The 19970-nt window shown below is 40.2% G+C and overlaps 3 protein-coding genes across 5 annotated transcripts; 1 reads left to right on the top strand and 2 right to left on the bottom strand.

Moving 5' to 3' along the window:
- Positions 1 to 10: 10 nt before the first annotated feature.
- Positions 11 to 8086, top strand: ighmbp2 (immunoglobulin mu DNA binding protein 2). 3 transcript variants are annotated; one of them, XM_035957437.2, is made up of 16 exons: positions 11 to 142; positions 1526 to 1608; positions 2098 to 2267; positions 2358 to 2553; positions 2646 to 2743; positions 3295 to 3458; positions 3621 to 3821; positions 3907 to 4054; positions 4144 to 4318; positions 5226 to 5408; positions 5499 to 5617; positions 5706 to 5800; positions 6281 to 6404; positions 6503 to 7318; positions 7406 to 7605; positions 7813 to 8086. In XM_035957437.2, exons 2-16 carry the CDS (start codon positions 1532 to 1534, stop codon positions 8008 to 8010), a joined length of 2964 nt encoding a protein of 987 aa, XP_035813330.1. In that variant the 5' UTR covers positions 11 to 142; positions 1526 to 1531; the 3' UTR covers positions 8011 to 8086. The 3 variants fall into 3 exon arrangements, with proteins under 3 accessions (XP_035813330.1, XP_023146452.1, XP_023146451.1); XM_023290684.3 differs by having other exon boundaries at positions 6503 to 7605; XM_023290683.3 differs by having other exon boundaries at positions 80 to 219; positions 6503 to 7605.
- On the bottom strand, positions 5613 to 11878 carry LOC111582132 (zinc-binding protein A33-like). Its single transcript, XM_023290653.3, has 6 exons — positions 11454 to 11878; positions 11008 to 11103; positions 10601 to 10831; positions 9096 to 9118; positions 8902 to 9020; positions 5613 to 8816 (listed from the first exon to the last, which is right to left on the bottom strand). Exons 1-6 carry the CDS (start codon positions 11844 to 11846, stop codon positions 8266 to 8268), a joined length of 1413 nt encoding a protein of 470 aa, XP_023146421.1. The 5' UTR covers positions 11847 to 11878; the 3' UTR covers positions 5613 to 8265.
- Positions 11879 to 12593: 715 nt separating this feature from the next.
- On the bottom strand, positions 12594 to 19574 carry rapsn (receptor-associated protein of the synapse, 43kD). Its single transcript, XM_023290670.3, has 8 exons — positions 18601 to 19574; positions 17575 to 17913; positions 16690 to 16848; positions 15774 to 15872; positions 15464 to 15586; positions 15319 to 15372; positions 14885 to 15084; positions 12594 to 14671 (listed from the first exon to the last, which is right to left on the bottom strand). Exons 1-8 carry the CDS (start codon positions 18823 to 18825, stop codon positions 14599 to 14601), a joined length of 1272 nt encoding a protein of 423 aa, XP_023146438.1. The 5' UTR covers positions 18826 to 19574; the 3' UTR covers positions 12594 to 14598.
- Positions 19575 to 19970: the final 396 nt, after the last annotated feature.

Here is a 19970-nt window from a genome sequence, read left to right as displayed (position 1 = left end):
AAATAAAGGTTGTGTGAGTGGGAGCAGAGAGGTCAGCCGAGCAGACAGGGGGCGCTGTGGTTAGCATGTTAGCATGCTAGCCGAAGAAGACAACATGAGCCAAACAGACACACTAATGTAATGCCGGAGAAGATATGACCAGGTATTATTTTATTAACTAGCCGTAAAATTTGCTTTTTCTGTCCTCTGCTGTGTCGGTGTCTCTTCAGATATCTCACCGTAAGTGTCCTTCTGTCTGGCTAACTGTAGCTAAAGTAAACTGAGTGTTGTGCTGTTAGCTAGCATGTCAGCATTTACCTACAGCAGGCATTTAAACTACTCATATAAGTACCTGCTCGTCTTTTTCTTACGTGAACTACAGGCGAATGTAATAAATATGTTTGAGAAGTAAAACCTGGCACTGAATTAAACAAAATAAACCACAATGGTGTATGCAGGGTCTGTGAGATACAGGTGTATTTAGGGTTCAGTACTAAAACCACAATGAAAAACTACTCCTCTGCAGTCAAAAGTTCTGCATTCAGATATATCTTATCTGTATCTATAGAGTAGATACAACACAAACGAGGATCTAGTCAGTACATTTCAACAAAATGCACCTAAAGTGTCAAAGAAAACTCATTCAACAGCAGACTGACCCCAGTGTAATGTTACATTTGCGGATTTTACTAATGAAGTTTATGAAATAGCTGTAAGGCAAAGCAAATATGTGCAATTTTAATTCAATTCAGTTCAGTTTATTTGTACTACAGACAAAGGAAGTGGCTTTATTATGGTAATATTCACCTTGGAAATGGAGTAGGAACTCCAAAGCAGCATAACATGGTTATATTTAACGAAGGTACAACCAGGTTATATTTGATCAGCTTGTGAACCAAAATGCATTGTTTGACTTCAGACTGTGCACAACACAGCTGACAGGCTTTTAACCAAAACTAAGAGTAAGAGATTTAAACTCATTATTCCTGTTTCAGCATCTTTACGCTGGTTCCCAGTATGTTTTAGGATAGATTTTAGGATTTAATTGATCCCTTTAGGGTCCCTTCTGGTCTTATTCCCATTTATTACGGTCTTCTTACTACAGATGAACACAGGCATGATCTCTGAGATGTTTGGGCAGGATTTGTTTGTTCTTTTATTTCTTTGCTCATCTGAAAAACTGAAGGGAACAGAGTGTTTACAGCTGGGGCTCTGAGGCTCTGGAGCGATCTGCCTGAGGAAATTAGGTTGCCTGAGTCAGTGGCCTCTTTTTATTATTTCAAGAAAAAAATCCGTAAAGTGGTAGTACCTGTACTGTTCTTAAGTGTATCTCTTGACAAATTGTATTTCCACGACCTTTGTGATCATCCCTCTATAAGGGGAATTTAACTGATCCATGAATCACATTATTAAGTCAATCAGTGAAATGTAAATTTGCGTGAATAACTTTAAAATATAACAGGAATAACTATGGCAAGATTCTTCTATCTTCAGTTGTCTGTAGATGAAATGTTTTCATAACTGATTATCATTTTTGGTCTTTTAGTCAGGGATGGCTTTGGAAAAATTTGTGTCCACGACACTTGAGCTTCTACAAGAGGAGCGGGAGGCTGAAATAGAAGAGACCAGGTATGGTAATAAACATAGAGGCTGTGGTATTTTTTTCAGAAAAAGAGACACTCTCGAAATTGCAATTTTATTTCTTTGACTTTGGAGGCGACAGATTAAAAATGAGTGGTAAAATTTCTTGTTTTACCGCATGAAGTGGGTCATGCTCCAAACATTATCAATACATGACATGAGGTGACAAATCAGGTGACACAGCCATCCAAGCGTGGAAAGTAAAAATAATGCATTTTCCATGATAAACCTCCAGAGCCAGAGAAGATATTAGACGTTTGTTAACCTTTTAAAGCCTGAGTAGTGGTCCCCCAGATAAGTAAACCGACTATTAAATGCAACATTTTTAGTTTTTTTCCTTGCTTTTAGAGAGATCATTGTATAAGTAAAGCAACACTTTGGCCTCATTCTACAATGTCTTTCCCACAACATATTAAAAACCTAAATCTTACAATATTCATTGTTGTCCCTATAAAAATGTAATTTGTGTGCCCCTAGAATATGGCAGGAGAACATTTCTCTCAAGGATCTTCAAAATAAAGGAGTTTGCCTGCTGAAGCTGCAGATAGGAAGTCAGTCTACAGGCCTGTATGGTCGCACAGTTGTTGTTCTAGAGCCAAGAAAACATCTTGGTTTCTCCTCTCTGCCAAGCAACAGCTTTGGACCTGGTGAGATGGAAGAATAAAACATTTGTGCTATTGGAAGTTTGGTTTTGTGTTTTACTTCCTGTGAGGTTACACACTGTGTCTTTGTTGCAGGCGATATAGTTGGTTTGTATGACACTACTGGATGCACTGCAGCCTCACAGATCTGTACAGGAATAGTGACAAGAGTCAGTCAAGCATCTGTGAGTGTGGCCTTTGATGACTTAAAAGATGGGCTCAGTTTTGACACCGATGGTCTTTTCAACCTCCTAAAGTTAGCGAATGACGTCACCTACAAACGAATGAAAAAGTGAGTAACATCTGCATTATAAATTATCACAGAGTGTGGAAAAAATGAAACCTTGAAACATCTTAATTTGACTGTGTGTTTTGTTCTTGTAGTGCCTTGAATGCACTAAATGGATACAGCAATGGACCAGCTGGCAACTTGATAAATGTTCTCTTTGGAGACGCAAAACCTTCTTCTCAGTCTCAGCCAAGTAAGTGAAACTTTTATCTAATCAAAATAATCCTGCTGGTTTTTCTATGAAGGTGTAGTTTTGAAATGATGTCACGTGATTATGTAGAAGTCTGTTTACATTGACTTCAAAACCTACAAACCTGTAATAAGCGCCTTCAGCGACAGACTGTTAAATGCTAAGTGTAAGAAGGAGCGTTTCCGCGGGTCGTTTATTCCAATATCAGTCAGACTTTACAATGCCGACTTATAAACTGGTCTACCTCTGTTACTGCTGCACTTTTTCCCCTTACGTATGCATACCACTTACATGCAATAACTGTTTCAGCCTCATCCTCATGTAAATAGTCTTCTCAAATAAACAAAAAACATCTTCTGTGTATTTAATGTTTTCTGCGTTTTTGCACTGTGTTTCTAATTTATTCTTGTACTGCATTTATACTTTTTTTCTCCTTTGGAGCTGCTGTAACAGTGAACTTTGCCCACTGTGGGATCAGTAAAGTTTATCTTTTCTTATCTTAATATCATAGTCTGTACATTATTTTTGTGTGTGTTTCTGTTTTGGTTTTTCAGATGCAGTTGAATTCTTTAACTCAAACTTGGATGATTCCCAGAGAGAAGCTGTGTCCTTTGCTCTGTCTCAGAGGGAACTGGCTGTGATTCATGGACCTCCAGGCACAGGGAAAACCACCACTGTGGTGGAGATCATCCTGCAAGCTGTCAAACAAGGCCAGAAGGTGCGAAAAGTTTAATTTATTTGTGTAGATGAGAACATTTTGGCTCGACTAATTAGTTATCTCGTATTTGTGTGTCATTGTGAGCGGTTGCTGCCTTTTGTCATAGCAGCATCTCAGTCTAGACGCTATTATTCTGATAAATATGCTTTCCTGACTGTGCAGGTCTTGTGCTGTGCCCCCTCAAACGTGGCTGTGGATAATTTAGTGGAGAGATTGGCTCGCTGCAAGGCCAAGGTCCTGAGGCTGGGTCACCCTGCCAGGCTGCTGGAGTCCATACAGAAACATTCACTGGATGCCATCCTCGCTCAGAGTGACACTGCCAACATCATCGCTGACATCCGTAAAGACATCGATAAGGCTTTTGTGAGTATGCCAGTCTGAGCTCCTTCTTCATGCCGGTCTAGTGCCACGTTGAAAAATGTGTGACCTTTGATGTATTTTTTCTAAGGCGGGAATGAAGAAGATGCAGCAAAAAGGAGAGAGGGTGAACTTCAAACGAGAAATAGGGGAGCTGAGAAAAGAGCTGAAAAGCAGGGAAGCAACCGCCATCACCCAGATCCTTAAGAGTGCCAATGTTGTGTTATCAACCAACACAGGTCAGTAACGGCCTCCAGTAAAGAAAATGCAATTGGGTTGTAGCAGCGATGATGAAAGGCAATCAGAGAGCGCTTGTCTGTGTCTGCAGGTGCTTGTGATGACGGCCCTCTGAAGTTCCTGCCAGCAGAGCATTTTGATTGGGTGGTGATAGATGAGTGTGCTCAGGCCCTGGAGAGCAGCTGCTGGATCGCCCTGCTTAGAGCACGCAAGTGTATTCTGGCTGGAGACTACAAGCAGTTACCACCTACCATCAAATCACAAAAGTAAAAATACAAGCTTTCTTCTTTTTATGCCTATACATGTGTAATTAAGATTTAATATTCATCCAGTGACAACATGTTTTCTTTCCTCATAGCTGAAATGTCGTCCTTCAAACAACAATTCTGATGAATTTTTCTATAAAATTACATATTTATGACTATATATGCAATTATTAGGGAACAGAACAGTTTTACATTCTTTCAAATCTGTCTTAAACAAAATTCTGTTGTCCATATGAACACTAAAACCCGTTTGTCTTTGTCTAATCATTTCCTCTGTTTGCACTGGCCATTAAGGAGTCAATTACTGCTATACTTTTGATATAAACAGTGAAGGAAAATAACAAATTACATTTACTCAAGTGCTGTACTTGAGTAGGGCTTTCAGGTACTTGTACATTACTGGTATTTACATTCTATGCTACTTTATGCTTCCGCGTCACTATTCATCTGATGGCTTTGGTTACTTTTAAGTTGAAGATTTTACACAAGGAGATAAGAAAACATACTTTTAAAACATGACACATTGTTAATAATTAAACCAGTGATTTTCAACCTTTTGGCTTCAGACTTCCTGTAAAAAGCAGAGTATAATTAGACTCTCATTTCAGATGTCTATGAGTTGTTATTTTAATAAATGTCTGACTGATTCAAGATTAGAGAAAAGGTGTATCAGAATTTTGTTTTTACTTCTTTCTCCATTTTGCTGCCTCTTTGTACTTTTACTTAAGTGGCATTTTTCATGGAGGATGACTACTTGTGATGGAGTTGTTCTACATTGCTGTTTTTTCTTAATCCCCCCAGTCAGTCACAAATAGAATAAAGAAAATGGTTTCAGGGCATTTTAAAGAATCTTGTTAAGTAATTTTTACAGTATGTAACATGTTGCTCTCTTACGTCCCCCATGCAGGACTGCATCAAAAGGTTTATCTCTGAGTCTTATGGAAAGACTGATCCAGATGTACGGAGACTCTGTGGTCCGAATGTTAACAGTTCAGTACCGCATGAACAGTGCCATCATGGACTGGGCCTCCAAGGAGATGTACCAGGGACGACTAGTCGCTCACAGCTCTGTGGAGAAGCATTTATTAAAGTGAGAATCCATTTTAAAAATATCTCACCTTTGTATTTCGGTGGAGGATAACTCTATGACTCTGAAAGATATTGTCCTTGTCCCAAACAGAGATTTAACAGGAGTCACTTGTGTGGAAGACACCAGTGTTCCACTTCTTCTTATTGACACAGCAGGATGTGGTCTCAGTGAAATGGAGGTCACAGATGAACAGTCCAAAGGCAATCAAGGTTAAAAACATTTTTTATTGTATAAAAGCAGATTTCTTTTACTGTTTGTGTGGTATGAGATTTAACAGTTTGTTTACTGTTTCCTCAGGTGAGGTCGACATCGTTGAACTGCACATAAAAGCACTGACTGAAGCTGGGGTCAAAGCTAAAGACATTGCTGTTATTGCTCCGTACAATCTACAAGTAAGGCACATATTTGAGGCTACAATGATACTCATTTTCATGATCACTGAATTTATTTGTCTATTAAATGCCAGGGATAACATCAAAAAATGTCCATAACAATTTCTTGAAGCTCAAAACAGATTGTCTGTTTTGTTCTACCCAGCAGTCCAAAACATAGAAAATATGGAATTTACTATCAAATATGACTGAAAATATCACAAAATCCTCAAAAATTAGGAACTGGAATTGAGGAATGTTTGACATTTTTACAATCAGTTGTCAAAATGGTCAAAACAGTTCTAGTTTTGAGCAGCTGGGTTTTACAATATATTTAAACTGTTATTGTAAAGCTTTCTATAAGGTATAAATACATTTCAAACGAGCACCTTGATAAATAGGAACACCCAAATATCCAAAGGATCAAACTGTGCTGTCTTAAAATCATTGTATGTTGTCATTTAATGCTTGTTTTTATTTATTTTTTTAATCTCTGTTAAGGTTGATCTTCTACGTCAGAAACTTTCCGCGAGGCACCCAGAGCTGGAGATAAAGTCAGTGGATGGTTTTCAGGGCAGAGAGAAGGAAGCTGTTGTTCTGTCATTAGTTCGGTCCAACAGAAAAGGTAATTTCTGAATGTGAAGACTTGTTGATTCTGTCCAATTGAACATGGATCATTGATCCGTTCACTTACAAACATGTTTTTTAATTCCTTTATGTCAGGTGAAGTTGGGTTTCTGGCAGAGGACAGGAGGATAAATGTCGCTGTTACACGTGCAAGACGCCACATTGCTGTTGTTTGTGACACACAGACTGTCCAGAATCACGCTTTCCTGAAATCCCTGATCGACCACATGACTAAGTTTGGCGAGGTCAGAACAGCATTCGAGTATATTCAAGATATCGTTCCACAGAACTACACCCGCGACCACAAAGACACAAAGACAGCGTCTGCCAGCACTTCCTCATCTACCAAACAGAAGGTCAGAGATCAGCCTTCCAGTAAGGTAAAGCAGGGACAGAAGAAACCCACCGGTGGCAGCAATAAGGAAAATATTGCTGGTTCAGAGAAGCACACAAAGTCCTACACATCATCAAAGATAGAACAAGAGCAGAATGAGAGCAGATATGCTGAGATCAGACAGCAGGTGGAGAGCTTTATGAAGGGCCTGAATCAGAGGGAGCTACAGTTTCCGTCTTCATTTAACTCTCATGACCGGCTGCTGGTCCATCAGATTGCTGAGGAGCTGGGCCTCGTTCATGAGAGCAAAGGAGAGGGGAGCGACCGGTCTATCACTGTCTCCAGGCCTCTGGAGTCAACACCAGCTGAGGAACCGACGCACCAAGAAGAAGCTCAGGAAGAGGAAACGGTCCCAGATCCCCAAAGTGATCCGTCATGTCCACCTGCATTAGACCTGAAGAGTTTACATTTGGAGAGAATGAAGAGGGAGCAGCAGAAAAGGGAAGAAAATGCTCAACAAAAAAAGCAGCAGAACCACAATCCTCCAGCTCACAGCCAGTCATCAAAGAAAGCCAAAGGTTTGCAAACTTCTAAGAGAAACATCTTAAAGTGTTTTCTTATGCATGCTGTATGCATCTGTTCAATTCTGCATTTTTCCCTCCCAGGAAAGAACCGAACCAAGGCTGGCGCCTGCGACATCGCTGCTGCCGCTGCTCCAGATGATGACTTTGACACGCTGATCAGCGCTGTCGTGAAGGCTGACAGCGTTTGTAGCTTTGTCAAATGTAAAGCATCTGTGCTGACACTGGGACAGCTTTGCCTGTTCTGCAACAGACAGTACTGTCTCAGTCATCACATACCAGAGGTGAGAGGCCGACCTCAGCCACGCAGCATTTGGTTTGGTGTGTCTGTGTTTTTTTAGGCCATGTAGGTGTGATTTACCTGAAATAATAACACATTTGCTGCTAAAAATATACAGACCACACCTGGAGAGTATTTTAAAAATCTTTGTATTTAACTGTTCTGTGTTTTCCCCAAAAATCCGATTGTCATGTTCTAAACACTTTTTCAGGTTCACGGCTGTGGAGATAAAGCCAAATCTCATGCCCGAATGAGGATAAGCAAAGAGGGCGTTCTTTATGCCGGTAGTGGGAAGAAAGACAAATCCATGGACCCCAATAAAAAAGCCTATCTGCAAAGAAAACTGGACTCTAAACTAAAAGACATGGCATCACAAAGGAAACAAAAAGCCAAGGAGAAGGACAGTTAATGTCACCAAATGAACTCTATGATTTAACAAAACTAATGTTTCCATTCTGAAAAGATAAAACAGTTGAAACTGAAAATATTTCTAGTGTCATTTGATCAAATGTAATGATTCTGGATGCATATGGTATACATTTGTTCATCAAATCACGTTCTTGATAATAATTCACAGCTCAACTTCTTTGTCATTTTTGTCACTACCGATAGCACACACTCCTAACAGAAAACCTCAGGAGAGACGTGTCTGCTGTGTGTGAAGCTATTCTACATCCACTTTGATCGTCATTGGACAGATGGTCAGTGGACTCGACATTTTTCTGTCCGTACACAGTCCAGGGGAGAAATACGGAAAAATCCTCTCTGTAAATTTGTCTTTGAATGTGTGAATCACTGTCAAATCAGCAGCGTTGATGAAAACTACCTTTGATTTGTCACAGTCCACCTCCACAGTAATCCTCTCGGGCTTCTGCTTCATCGTCAGCCTGGTGCGAGAAGACGTCTGAGCCCAGAATGAGTCTCCATTGCACAGGCCAATTACCCAGAAACCCTCAGCGGGGTTGAGGAAGATGGTGCTCTTCCTTTTGATGGACTCTTGGGCCACTCCGATGTACCAGTCTTTGCCTTGGCCCACGTCTACGGTCCAGCTGTGCTTTCCAGATATAAAACCAGCGGCTCCCAGCACACACACACGGCTGGTGCAGCGTTCAGGGTTGTCGGGAAGCAGCTGCTTACTGCTGTACTGCACACAGCTCAGCTCTTCAGAGAACGCTAAGTTGGACTGGGCCGTGTTTGGATCCAGAGTGATTGGAACTGTAAAACATTAAGTCTGTTAGATTGACAATATTACACACCTTAGTGTAAACTTTAACACACAGGCAGCTGACTGTTTGCTCACCATATTTGACAATGTTGGCCATCTTCTTCCAAATTCCAAACTTAAGTTGTCCCAGATGCTGTGCAGAATTGATCAGAATAGCTCTGACACATTCTGGCTCTCGAATGTTGGATTTGGCCCTAAAACATGTTGAAATAATCACAACATTGTCTTATGGAAACGGCTGATTTTAGCAGGTACTGAGTAATGCTTACCGTTTCTTTGTCTGCCTGTAGTCCTGAAATAGAAGGAATGAAGAAATACATTCCATTAATGAAATCTTGCATCAGAAAAACTCCACATGAATGGCCAGTGTGTACATTTGTTTAAACAAACATAGTGGCAATACAGAGACAATAATACATCCATATTGTACAGTGTTATTCCTGCACTGAGGAGCTTCTGGCAGCCTGAGTAAGAGGTTTTAGCCAGCAATGAAGTAAAATCCACTTGTGCAAAATGATTAAGAATTAAAGTTTGAGAATAAAATTGAGAATTTAATCACCTTTTAAATAGTTTACTATTTTGAAGTTCATTTACTAGAGAATGTTAGACATTTTGTTTAGAAATTTTTAGCATATATTTCTGTCAAATAAGGAAACAGACTTTACTGTAAGGAGATTGATCATGCTTCTCGTCCTACATAGTCACTCCCACGAAGACTATTCTGAACGCAGAAAGACCTGTTATATATTAACCACAAACATGAAATCATTCCTGGAAATATTTAACTTGGCAAAGAGCAATAAAATGAAATGAAAAAGAATATCTATACTCATTACAGCCTACAGCAGGCTTTTTAGTAACATGAGCTACGTGAGACGGATGGATGGATGGATGGATGGATGGATGGATGGATGGATGGATAGATAGATAGATACTTCATTAATCCCGAGGGAAATTCAAACTACCTTTGAATTCAGTGTGAAAAGGCTAAACAACTATTGTATGGATGGCCATGAGTCCCACAGGCAAATTATTAAAATGATGCACAGACTTTCCCTGTATTACCAACATAAAACTTAAGTGTATCCACTGCTGTTCATGATCAAAAACCTGTCAAAGCTGTGACATTCTCATCAGTCTCAGCTCTCGGTTTTGCTTTGTGCTAATTAGCTACCTGCAAACCTTAGATAGTGAACATGGTAGCCGTTAAACCTGCTAATCATCAGCATGCAGACACTGAGCTCAAAGCGGCTCTGTGTTTAAGTGCTGCCTCACAACACTGCCAGCCAACACACCTGATTAACAGGATGTATTTTATTGTCAAGACAGTGGGTAATGTCGTGGAGAAGCTCTACCCAAAATCTATCTAAATGCACAAAATCTAAGTTTACAAGAAATGTCTTATCTCATATTTTTAGTTTTATATATAAAAATTACTCTAAAACGTTTGAAGTAAAAAATAGTTTGGTGCTGTTGTAAGCCTGCATTTTAATAGAAAAATATGTCAATTTGAGTAGATATTTTTATTGTTAGTATGTTTTTGCAGCTTTTCCTCATGTACAGTATCCTATTCTGGGTATGTTTTATTTATCATTAACATTTTAATTGTCCACACTGTCCTCCATCTTGAGATTGGTTTGTTTTGTGTTCGTTATCTATGTTGGTGTATTGAGCATTTTTCAACATTTCGACCTCAACATGAGAAGACGTGGATTGAAATGTCCACTGGCATACATTTGGTCTGTGTGTGTCTGAATGCTGGTTGTAAATTTACCTTTAAAAAAGGTAAATCCTCCACTGTCAGTGCTGCCTCGGTGTCACTGATGGTGGAGGAAAGAGTTTTAATCTGACCGTCGATGTCTTCCAGCTTCTTGCACATCACCTGGATCTTTGTTTCCTCCTCCTGTTTGAGCACCTTCAATCGAGTTTTTTCCTCCTCCCAGAGGAACTGGTGGAGCTTCTCAAACTCCGCCTTAATGGCTGTCTCATTTTGAAACACTTGGGTCTGTAATATCAAGGAAGCTGTTTATTTACAGTAAACAAAGCGTTGGTGTGTCACACTGAGGGATTTTCCACTTAACTTGACATATGACACCAAGATTCAGCATCAAAATGCCATAAAAGTGAAATTTAAGTTAGAGGAGGTACAAGAAAATCAATGAAGGACATAAAAATGTTTACCTGAATGTATTTTTTTGTTTCCTCCCACTGCTCCTTAGTCTTGTTCAGTAGTCTGAGTTTTTTCCTCAAGGATTCTAGCATGGCTGAAATTTCTGTCTGAAATGTTCAAAGAAGAATGATTTAAAGTCAAGAACTAAAACAAATTCATTGCCAGTTTTCTACTTAGTTTTGTTTCATGAATCATACTGAACCACAGTTCTTTGAATATTTGAGACTATTTGACATCACCACCTTGGATCTATTCATTACTTTTTGACATTTTACCAACATAATTATTAATTTAGAGAACAGCTGGCATTAGTTATTAGTTTAAGCCACATTAAAAGGCCTTCTACAAAGCTATAAATAGCAGATAGCTAATAGAATTGTCTTCTTTGTCTTGTGCTGTATGTATGTCATCAGCCAATCTCTGTGTTTTTGTTTCCTGGTTTCTGTTTTCACTTTACCTTTTTCTGGTGAGCTGCCTCCTCCACTGGGCAGCACTCATGCACTTTATGCTGCTTTGATACCTGGCAGACAAGACAGATGGGCTCCTCGTCATTTTTGCAAAAAACCTTCAGCTTCTCGTTGTGAAGAAAGCAAACTTCTCCATCCCTGCTGGTCCTTCGCACTTGATACTCATCTGCAGCTATCTTTAGTGCCAAATTGATAGGTGGCCTCCCGGGGACAGACACGGAGCCACACACAGGACATTCTCGACATCCTTTCCATTCCCAGAATTTGTGTAAACAAACTCTGCAAATGTTGTGGCCGCATTTTAAAAGAACGGGAACACAATAAATCTCAGAGCACTGAGGACAAAGCAAGTCCTGCTCAGAGATCGGAGTGTTTGCTGCCATCAGGTTGAAGAGTTCCTGTAAAGTGAGTTTATGCTCTTCAGGTGTTGTCACTGTAGGCGGAACAATTGGGAACTCTCGACTGAATCTCCAGTAAAAGCTGACCAACTAGTATGACTGGTTAAATAGAATGTGCAGGTAAGCACTGTTCATCACAGCCATGACATTAGCTTTCAAATCTGAAAATTAGCAGCAGAGATAACTCCAAACTCTTTTAACCCTCCTGTTGTCTTCATTTACGGGCACCAAAAAATACTGCTTCTTTGTCTGAAAAAAAAATCCCCAAATTTCAGAAAATTTGCAAAACCTACAGGAAGAAAATTCCAATAATTCCTTAAAAGTTTCCCTTAAAAGTTTTATTTGAAAAAAAAAAAATCCCCCAAATGTGGCAAGAAAATTCTTGTAAATATTTTCAAAAAATAAGTAAAAATCTTCCAAAAAAAAATCCTAAAAATAGCTAAAGTGATTACATATATATCAGTAAAACTTTAATATTTTCTTTAACAACAAAATCCAGCGAAATTCACTGGATTTTGGTAGATTTTTTTGTGAATGTTCTTAAGAAACATTTTTCACATTTTTTTTCTACCAAAAAATGTTCAAACATTTCCCAAAAATGTTGAAAATGTGGACATCAGAAGTTTCACTGTCAAAATGTTTTTTTCCCTCACATTTTCAAACTTTGAAACGGGTCAATTTTGACCCACAGGACGACACGAAGCTTAAGTTCACAAAGTAGTAACACTTCCATTCACGTTCAGTGTACTTTATTTTCCATATTGAAATGTTTCCATATTTGACACAGTAACATGGTTTGACTAAATGCATAAATATATTAACAATGCATTGTAGTCAGACTCTAAATCAAATAAATCACGGTTATATCAACATGACGTCTAGAAAAAAAATACAAATCTACATGGATTTAAATGTTGTGATATTACTGCATGTATCCTCAAAGCTTGGAGGCAAAAACAGAGGTAGTTTAAACTGTTAAAGATAAGCGGCTGTACTGTAAAATGGTTTCTTTACCCCAGAACCAAGAAGAAGCTGTAGATGATATCTATGCTTTACACTGACTGTGCTGCAGGTAAACAGACAATGAATCAGAAACCTCAAAAAAGAGAGAGTCAGATGCTGCTGAAAAGTGAGCTCAAGTAATGTTCTTAAAATGAGATATATAAGTGCCTGTGCAGTAAAAGCAAACTTCTTGTCTCCTCTCACGCTGCTCATATTTTGTATGAAGAGAAAAAAAAAAACCTTAAATTTAGAGCTACAGCATTGTGTGTACTCCTCAAGTCCGCAATATTTTTTGTACCTCTTTGCTTTAACTAAGAATGTTTAAAAAATGGCATTTGTTAACGCAGTACCAAGAATTTCTCCTGTTTTCACGATACAGTATGAACTCATGAATATCTCCCATTCAAGTTAGGGCACAGTTTTCAAAAGAAATTTAGTAAAAAGGAGCTTTCAGTGTTTTAACTGTATATTAAAATGACCCCCCACTCACAATATGTCTAAAACCGAACAATTTATGAGGAATATGAACGATAAAAGTCACTGAATATTAAGAAATACTATAATAAACAAGTGAAATAAGTAAATACGCAGGTACACGGACTCATGATCGTGATCTAATCCTGTTTCTCGCCATTGTAAATAAAACATGCAACCACTCACTGATATGATAGCTCAGGTTTTCGAGCTTTTCCCCTCAAAATCCCCTTGAAATCACAATGCCTTTGCAAGTAATTAATCGTGACCACTGACATAATTTGACCATTGAATTCATATGTACAAGTAACTACAAATACACTACATTAAAACATACTGTATGCATCTCCCCTAAATAATTATATATTATATAATAAGTGTGTGATTGGTCAAAGATCCTTTCCCAATAGGTTTCCTTCTCAAGAATATTTGATCTTAAACTGCAACAATATGTCGATATCAGAGTTAAGAGAAAAACATTCGCAGAAATGAAAAGAAAAGGAATTTCTATTAACACAATGTGTGTTGATCCTGCTCCTTAATCTCTGTGAATAAGGAAAAAACAGCTGCATGTACCTGTTTTGTAAAGACACTAGTTTTTGAATGGTTAAGAGATTTTAGTTTGTTTTAGGTTTTACAAAACATCTCAGATAAATCAAACAAATTAACATGAGAATAGTATGTACATGAATACAACAATAAATATAATATGAATGCAATCAGGTAAATTCAGAAATGGCTCAACTGTTGAGTAAAGAACAACTGGATGTGGTGTAAAGAAGCTGAGTTTGAACGACAAGCTGTGTCACTAAGATTGCTGAGACATCACTGAATTCCTCTTCCAAAGATGATTTCATCTCATTTTTACCAAACAATTCTAAAGCATAAAATAGCCAATACACTAAAGTTATAAATGTTCTTCTGACGGTCCATATCCTATTAAAATGCTGCATCAAATGGCCAGTCATCAGAGATGACGTGGGCTCTTCAGCTTATCTTGAAATGTAACGCTGCCAGCAATATCTCCTCTGTCAGCTTCAGACTGATGTCTAAATACGATGAAGCCTCGATCGTGTCCTCTGAGCTGCACTCTGGGACGCTCTGGGATCAGTTCAGCATCCTCTGCGCAGAGCAGCGAATTGTTACTCCCTTAAACATCTTCAGCACATCCTGAGGCTGCCTGCTGCTCTCAGATCAGTCAGGAGCCTGTGAGGCATCATTGCTGTGTCTGCGGATCCAAGGCACAAACACAGTGTCACAATCACACAAATCCAGGCTTCATGGAGGACTTGAAGCATTTGGGACAACCCTTTGTCCCGTTTGTCTGCAGACACCTGAAAGAAGGAAAGACTAAATGTCACTCGTTCTTTTTCTGTCGGCCTGCAAACACGAGTTATTCACATATTATCCTACGTCTTAGGTCATTCACCAGCAGATACTTCTTTAGTGGTTACAGGTGATGAAAATCTAATTTACAGTCAACAGTTTGGGTTATTTCTGACATGTCACCAATAACAGGTCAGAGCAGGCTGTGAATAGACACTCACTTGAGATGGAAAATGTGGGAACAGGGTAAGGCCTGCAGTTTTTGGTCCCTGTCCCCAATGGACTCTCCACACATGCCACAGTACAGCTCCAGCTCCTCGACGCACTGCAGGAACTTCACCACCTGCTCTCTGAGCTCCTCCTGCTGCCCCTGGCTTCGGTAGATCCCCTCACTCAGGCAGTGAACCTTCAGCGTGCACAGCTTATGCACAGGAAACATACCAGCAGGATTTACATATGGTTTAAATAATCGGATAATTTGCATTTTATGTTCTTGACTAACTGTTCGTCTAGAAAATTTTTACAGTCCTTAGATGTCTTGTTTTCTCCAACCAAAAGCCAAAAAACCCAAAGATATTCAGTTAAACATGACAGAAAAAAAATATAAATTCTATCAACTAACTGATCAATCAACTGTTTAAGGAGCACTGGTTACCTTGTTTCCCATTCCATCTGCCAGTTCCTGTGCTCGCTGCAAAGAATCAAGAGCCTAGAGAATAAACAGTCCACATAAATACTTGTTATCAGAAACAATACAACATTCATGCCAGTTATATTTTTAATATAATATATGTAAGGACCTTCTCATAGTCTTTCTGCAGAAGCCAACACTTTGCGACTCCCAGATAGACATGTGATTGTCCAAGACGGTTTCCAATCTCAGTCATGATACCCAGAGCAGACTCATAACGAGGGAATGCTTTCTGAATGGACGAAGAGAAACAATGACATAAAGTTAAACGCATAGTGACCTGACAAAAAAATACATCTAAATATTAGTACTTTGACAAAGCAAGTGTACAAGGCAAAGACAAAGTGTATCTTTAAAGACCAGCTTTGAAAGATCTGGACAGGTTTGCACTAATATGGATGCAATAATGGAAAGCTTACATCAACGTCATGCCTGCAGCGGTGGATGTCGGCAAAGTTTAGTAAGCACAGAGCCTGTAGGGGACGGTCACCGTGCTGGAGAGCAATCTTCATAGATTCCTGTCGAAGTACAAGACAGAAGATGCAATGGCTTAAGAACAAGAGTTTAACTTGCGACCTGTGATACCATCATGCTGTAGATATCTTATTTGAAATTGTGAAAAAAATGATTTTGAATTAGGTTCATCTTAGCAGCTATATTTTTCTCACACTGCAGCCCTATAGTGTACAGAACTACAATGTATATATGTTTATAAGGTATTTTAATGTAAAGGGTGGTTTACAATCCTAAAAAGGCTGTATCTCTGTAAACTACAGTTTCAATTATTTATTTAGCAATTACTATTTTGCGTTTTCAAAATCAGTTTGTACGCAAATAACCCACAAAGAAAAGCAACAGGGAATGTGGGACGCTGTTGTTTCACCTTTCAGACTCCTCTTGTGCTCTGGTATTCTGAATATGACAGGATGTGTAAATTGTTTAGCTAAAAGCGTTTGGCAAATGTAATAAATCTGAAATGCATCCTGCTGTCTTGTTACTATAATTTTACACTCCAAGGCAATGACATCAAGTTATTTTTCACCCTCGGTACATAATTAGAACAGAGCAGAGACTAAAGCCACCCTCTTCATTAACACTTTAAACCAGTGCCTCTGTGAGCATATTTTTGTCGAGGTCTAAGGCCTCGTACAACAGAACAACTGTGCGCCTGCACCTGTCAGCAGCACAACATCTACTGTATCCGCAGCTCCGACATCAGAACAGCCAAAGGCGTCGAGGGACAGCGGGTTGGTGAGGAAACCAAAACTGTGACATTCTCCAAGTTATGTAAGTCCGTCTCTGAGGACAGTAAGGATGGCGGTTATGAAACAATACCTCACAGCACTCCATGGCGTCTGGCAGGCGCTCCAGCTTCCTGTAGGCGACAGACATGTGGTACTGGCTCATGGCTCGATACTTGAGGCTCCAACCTTTGCCATAGTCATTGACAAGCTCAGCTGCTTTGCAGGGGAAGAACAGGGCTTTCTCATAGTCCTGTAGGCAGACGTGAACAATCGGTAAGACCTTGACTGCCCAGTTATTTCCTACAAAAGTCATATTTAGATACTAGTAACATCAGCAGTTTGGCTTGTAGTTCTCTTCCTGTGAAAACTTGTATTCAGAAAAAGAATCCGACCACAAACTGTAACTGTTTCCTGGCCTGTGTGTTCCTGTATCACTTAAAGCATGTAATATTTTCTGTTTCACAGAATAACGTGACATACGAGTGCATTCCTCAAACACCACTTCATCCCAGTCCCATTGAAACCAATCCTCCCTGGGAAGCCAGAGGATTACACTTACAAATCTCTGATGTCAAGGGTACTACATAACCCCCCAGCAGCCAGCCTCCTCACTCCGCCCTTGTTTTACAATAGCCAGTACTGCACGAGCTAACCATTGATGATGTTTGCTCAGATGCTCTGCAGTGTTACCATACCCGAAATACGCTGGCAAAGTGTTGATTGTGCAATCAAGTCACACGTGCAGTCCAGGGAATGTTTTACCCAACTAACATAGCTGAGAGGTCAAAGAGTTTTAACATCTCTTGGTCAGTCTCATTGCTTATAATGTCTCGAACAACAGTCAGTTTTAAAGAGATTCACTCAGAAATAATGCTGAGCAAAGAGTGAGATGAAATGCTTGCAGTGTAGCACACACTAAGATCACCAAAATCCAGCATTTTCCTAATGTGTAGCATTCAAAGCATGCACTGAGTACCTTAAGGTGGACATAGATGTTTCCCAGACTGCAGCAGACTCTGCACTCCAGCATTTTGTCGTCGTTGTTGTGTGCATAGCGCAGGGCCTTCTCATAGCTCTCCAGCGCCTTCTGGAAGACACTGAGGCCCAGGAAGGCGTTGCCCATGCTAAGACATACCTGGCCGTTAAGCTGCAAGCTCACAGTGGTACCCTGCATGTTTAAGCAAGTCTTACAGTACGACACCGTCTTCTGGAAGTCACACAGCTTCTCATTGCTGCGGGCCAAGTTCAGGTAGCCCTCTGTCAGGTAGTCTGGGTCCTCCATTTCTCTGGCTGTGTCAATTTGATCAAGGGCATACTGCAGAAAGAGGGGAGAGTAAGGGGATCGAAGGTGCAGGCAAATAATCAGATGGATATTCATAAATTGAAATCGATACAATTAAAAAAAGAGATTTGATGAGTTTATTTAGATACAAGACCCCAACTTTAAAAAGAAACCCTCATTAAAGCTGTGTAAGTGAGAGAGGCTGCTGTTTGAGTAAGGATGATTATGTCAACAAGACACCCCACACTGATACTTAGGTTGCAGGGCACTTATTTACTCTGCATCGTGTGGAAGCCACAAATTAACCCGTGATTCCCAGGATCGCTGTAAATGGAAGAAGGTAACCTTCAGCCTCTTCTCATTCAACAATCACCGACACATTGGGGAAATGTTGTGTTCTACTACAGCAGGAACTGTAACGGTGCCGAGCAGACATGATGACATGAAAAATGACGAGGCATTTGGTGACATTTACTAACCGATTTGCAACCACACACACACACCTACTGCTGGTTACATAACACAAAATATGATCACACAGCACATGAATGATCCACATCAAGTGATTACGAGGCTGTTTAGATTAAGAGTACCACTTAAAAATAAGCACTGCCCAGGTACATGTTGTCCCAGAATCATTCCTTTAAAGAAGTACTACTGTATACTCATTAAAAATGTATGAATTCTTACATGTAGCATACTGTTGCTATGCAGGCTTACCTTGAGCATTTCTTTGTATTTTCCCATTTCTGAGTGAGCTGTGATCAGGCACCCGAGCACCCGAAATTTCCCTCCAGGATCTGAGGTCTTTTCCAGCACTTTTGTCCACACATGCAGGGCTTTGTCTGTCTGATTAGACTGATACAACCTCAGGCCCTTCTCTATCTGCTGCTTGGTTTGGTCCTGGCCCATCTCTGGTGCAAGGCGCCTCATAAAAATATTCATTCGTTTAGGCCATGCACTTTCAGTGAGGCAGCAAGCAAGTAGATCCTTGCCATGCACAGTACAACTCCAAAGAAGATGATCCTCTGAGAGGTCGGTGCCAGAAGGCCTACCAGATCCCGCTCTATCAGCTCCGGCTGTGCTGAGATGGAAAGGAAACTGGATCCACCGAAGTAAAACGGAGACACACCAAGACCATTATCACCATATGCTTCGTGGAGAGCTGGAGGCCCGAGAAAATGTCTTCCCCATTTAACCACGCAGTGATCCACTCTCACCATCAAGTGTTCAGAAATTCTCCGTCAGATTTCCCTTTGAAAAACGTCAAAGAAACACGTTTCCCGGCGGAGCGCTAGCAGCAATATCCCAGAATATCTACTCCCTCCACACCCCAGCGAAAGGAATTCTCAGCACCCCTGTGTCCAACCCCCTCCACCTTCCTCCTACTGCTGGCGCTACAGCAGATGGCCTTGTCACTCTAGACCATGTGTCCCTTCAGGAATTATGTTCTGCCCTCAGCAAACAGTCCCAAGGTCACTACAGCTCCTAGCGATCTACCTTCACACTAACCCTTCCACACTGACCCACGCTGGACTGCAACTTTTCACACCACAAACTTCTGGAACATTAAAAACACTGATCCACAACAGGATGTGACCACAGCTTCACATGTGCAGCTGCAGACTGTGATTTGGACGCTATAAGCAGCTTTAATTCGCAACATTACAGAAGTGTAAGTCAGACGGTGCTCGCGGTGGCTGTCAGTTCCTATTGGAAGTCCTTATGGAGGCGCATATGTGCCCCCAGAAACCCCCACCCCTCATCTCGGCGTCAGCAACTGATGCTTAGAATAGTTCACAAAGTCTGACATGTTACTGGGTTTGGGTTTCAGCTGCGCAGCCTCCTGCAGCACATCAATGGGATCAAATTTTTGGCCACTCTGTAGTAGCTTTCTCTCCTTCAGCTCCCCTTTTCCACCCCCAAGGACGGAAACACGCACCTTTGCCATCAACAAAGCAACATAGTGCACCATTTTTAAATGCATCACTGTAAAACTGCAACAATGAAAGATCCTAAATTCTTGGTAGTAAACACAGTATTATTAGTGAGAGATAGTTAAGGCATAAAGGCTAAAGGGCCATAAATAT

The sequence above is a fragment of the Amphiprion ocellaris genome, chromosome 3 (genome assembly GCF_022539595.1).
Source record: "Amphiprion ocellaris isolate individual 3 ecotype Okinawa chromosome 3, ASM2253959v1, whole genome shotgun sequence".
Taxonomy (NCBI): domain Eukaryota; kingdom Metazoa; phylum Chordata; class Actinopteri; family Pomacentridae; genus Amphiprion; species Amphiprion ocellaris.
Note: the sequence above shows the minus strand (reverse complement) of the source record. Positions and strands in the feature narration are given on the sequence as shown.

Excerpts from the sequence above, each read along its gene's own strand:
- LOC111582132 (XM_023290653.3), bottom strand. The coding sequence starts at position 11,846 with ATGGCAGCAAACACTCCGATCTCTGAGCAGGACTTGCTTTGTCCTCAG. Across the intron at positions 11,104-11,453 it reads AGGCAGCTCACCAGAAAAAG|ACAGAAATTTCAGCCATGCT; the intron begins GTAAAGTGAAAA and ends TGAACATTTCAG. Across the intron at positions 8,817-8,901 it reads GGCCAACATTGTCAAATATG|TTCCAATCACTCTGGATCCA; the intron begins GTGAGCAAACAG and ends AATGTTTTACAG.
- ighmbp2 (XM_023290684.3), top strand. The coding sequence starts at position 1,532 with ATGGCTTTGGAAAAATTTGTGTCCACGACACTTGAGCTTCTACAAGAG. Across the intron at positions 3,459-3,620 it reads CTGTCAAACAAGGCCAGAAG|GTCTTGTGCTGTGCCCCCTC; the intron begins GTGCGAAAAGTT and ends CTGACTGTGCAG. Across the intron at positions 5,801-6,280 it reads TTGCTCCGTACAATCTACAA|GTTGATCTTCTACGTCAGAA; the intron begins GTAAGGCACATA and ends ATCTCTGTTAAG.
- rapsn (XM_023290670.3), bottom strand. The coding sequence starts at position 18,825 with ATGAATATTTTTATGAGGCGCCTTGCACCAGAGATGGGCCAGGACCAA. Across the intron at positions 15,373-15,463 it reads TGCAGAAAGACTATGAGAAG|GCTCTTGATTCTTTGCAGCG; the intron begins GTCCTTACATAT and ends TTTATTCTCTAG. Across the intron at positions 15,085-15,318 it reads CAGATGGAATGGGAAACAAG|CTGTGCACGCTGAAGGTTCA; the intron begins GTAACCAGTGCT and ends CCTGTGCATAAG.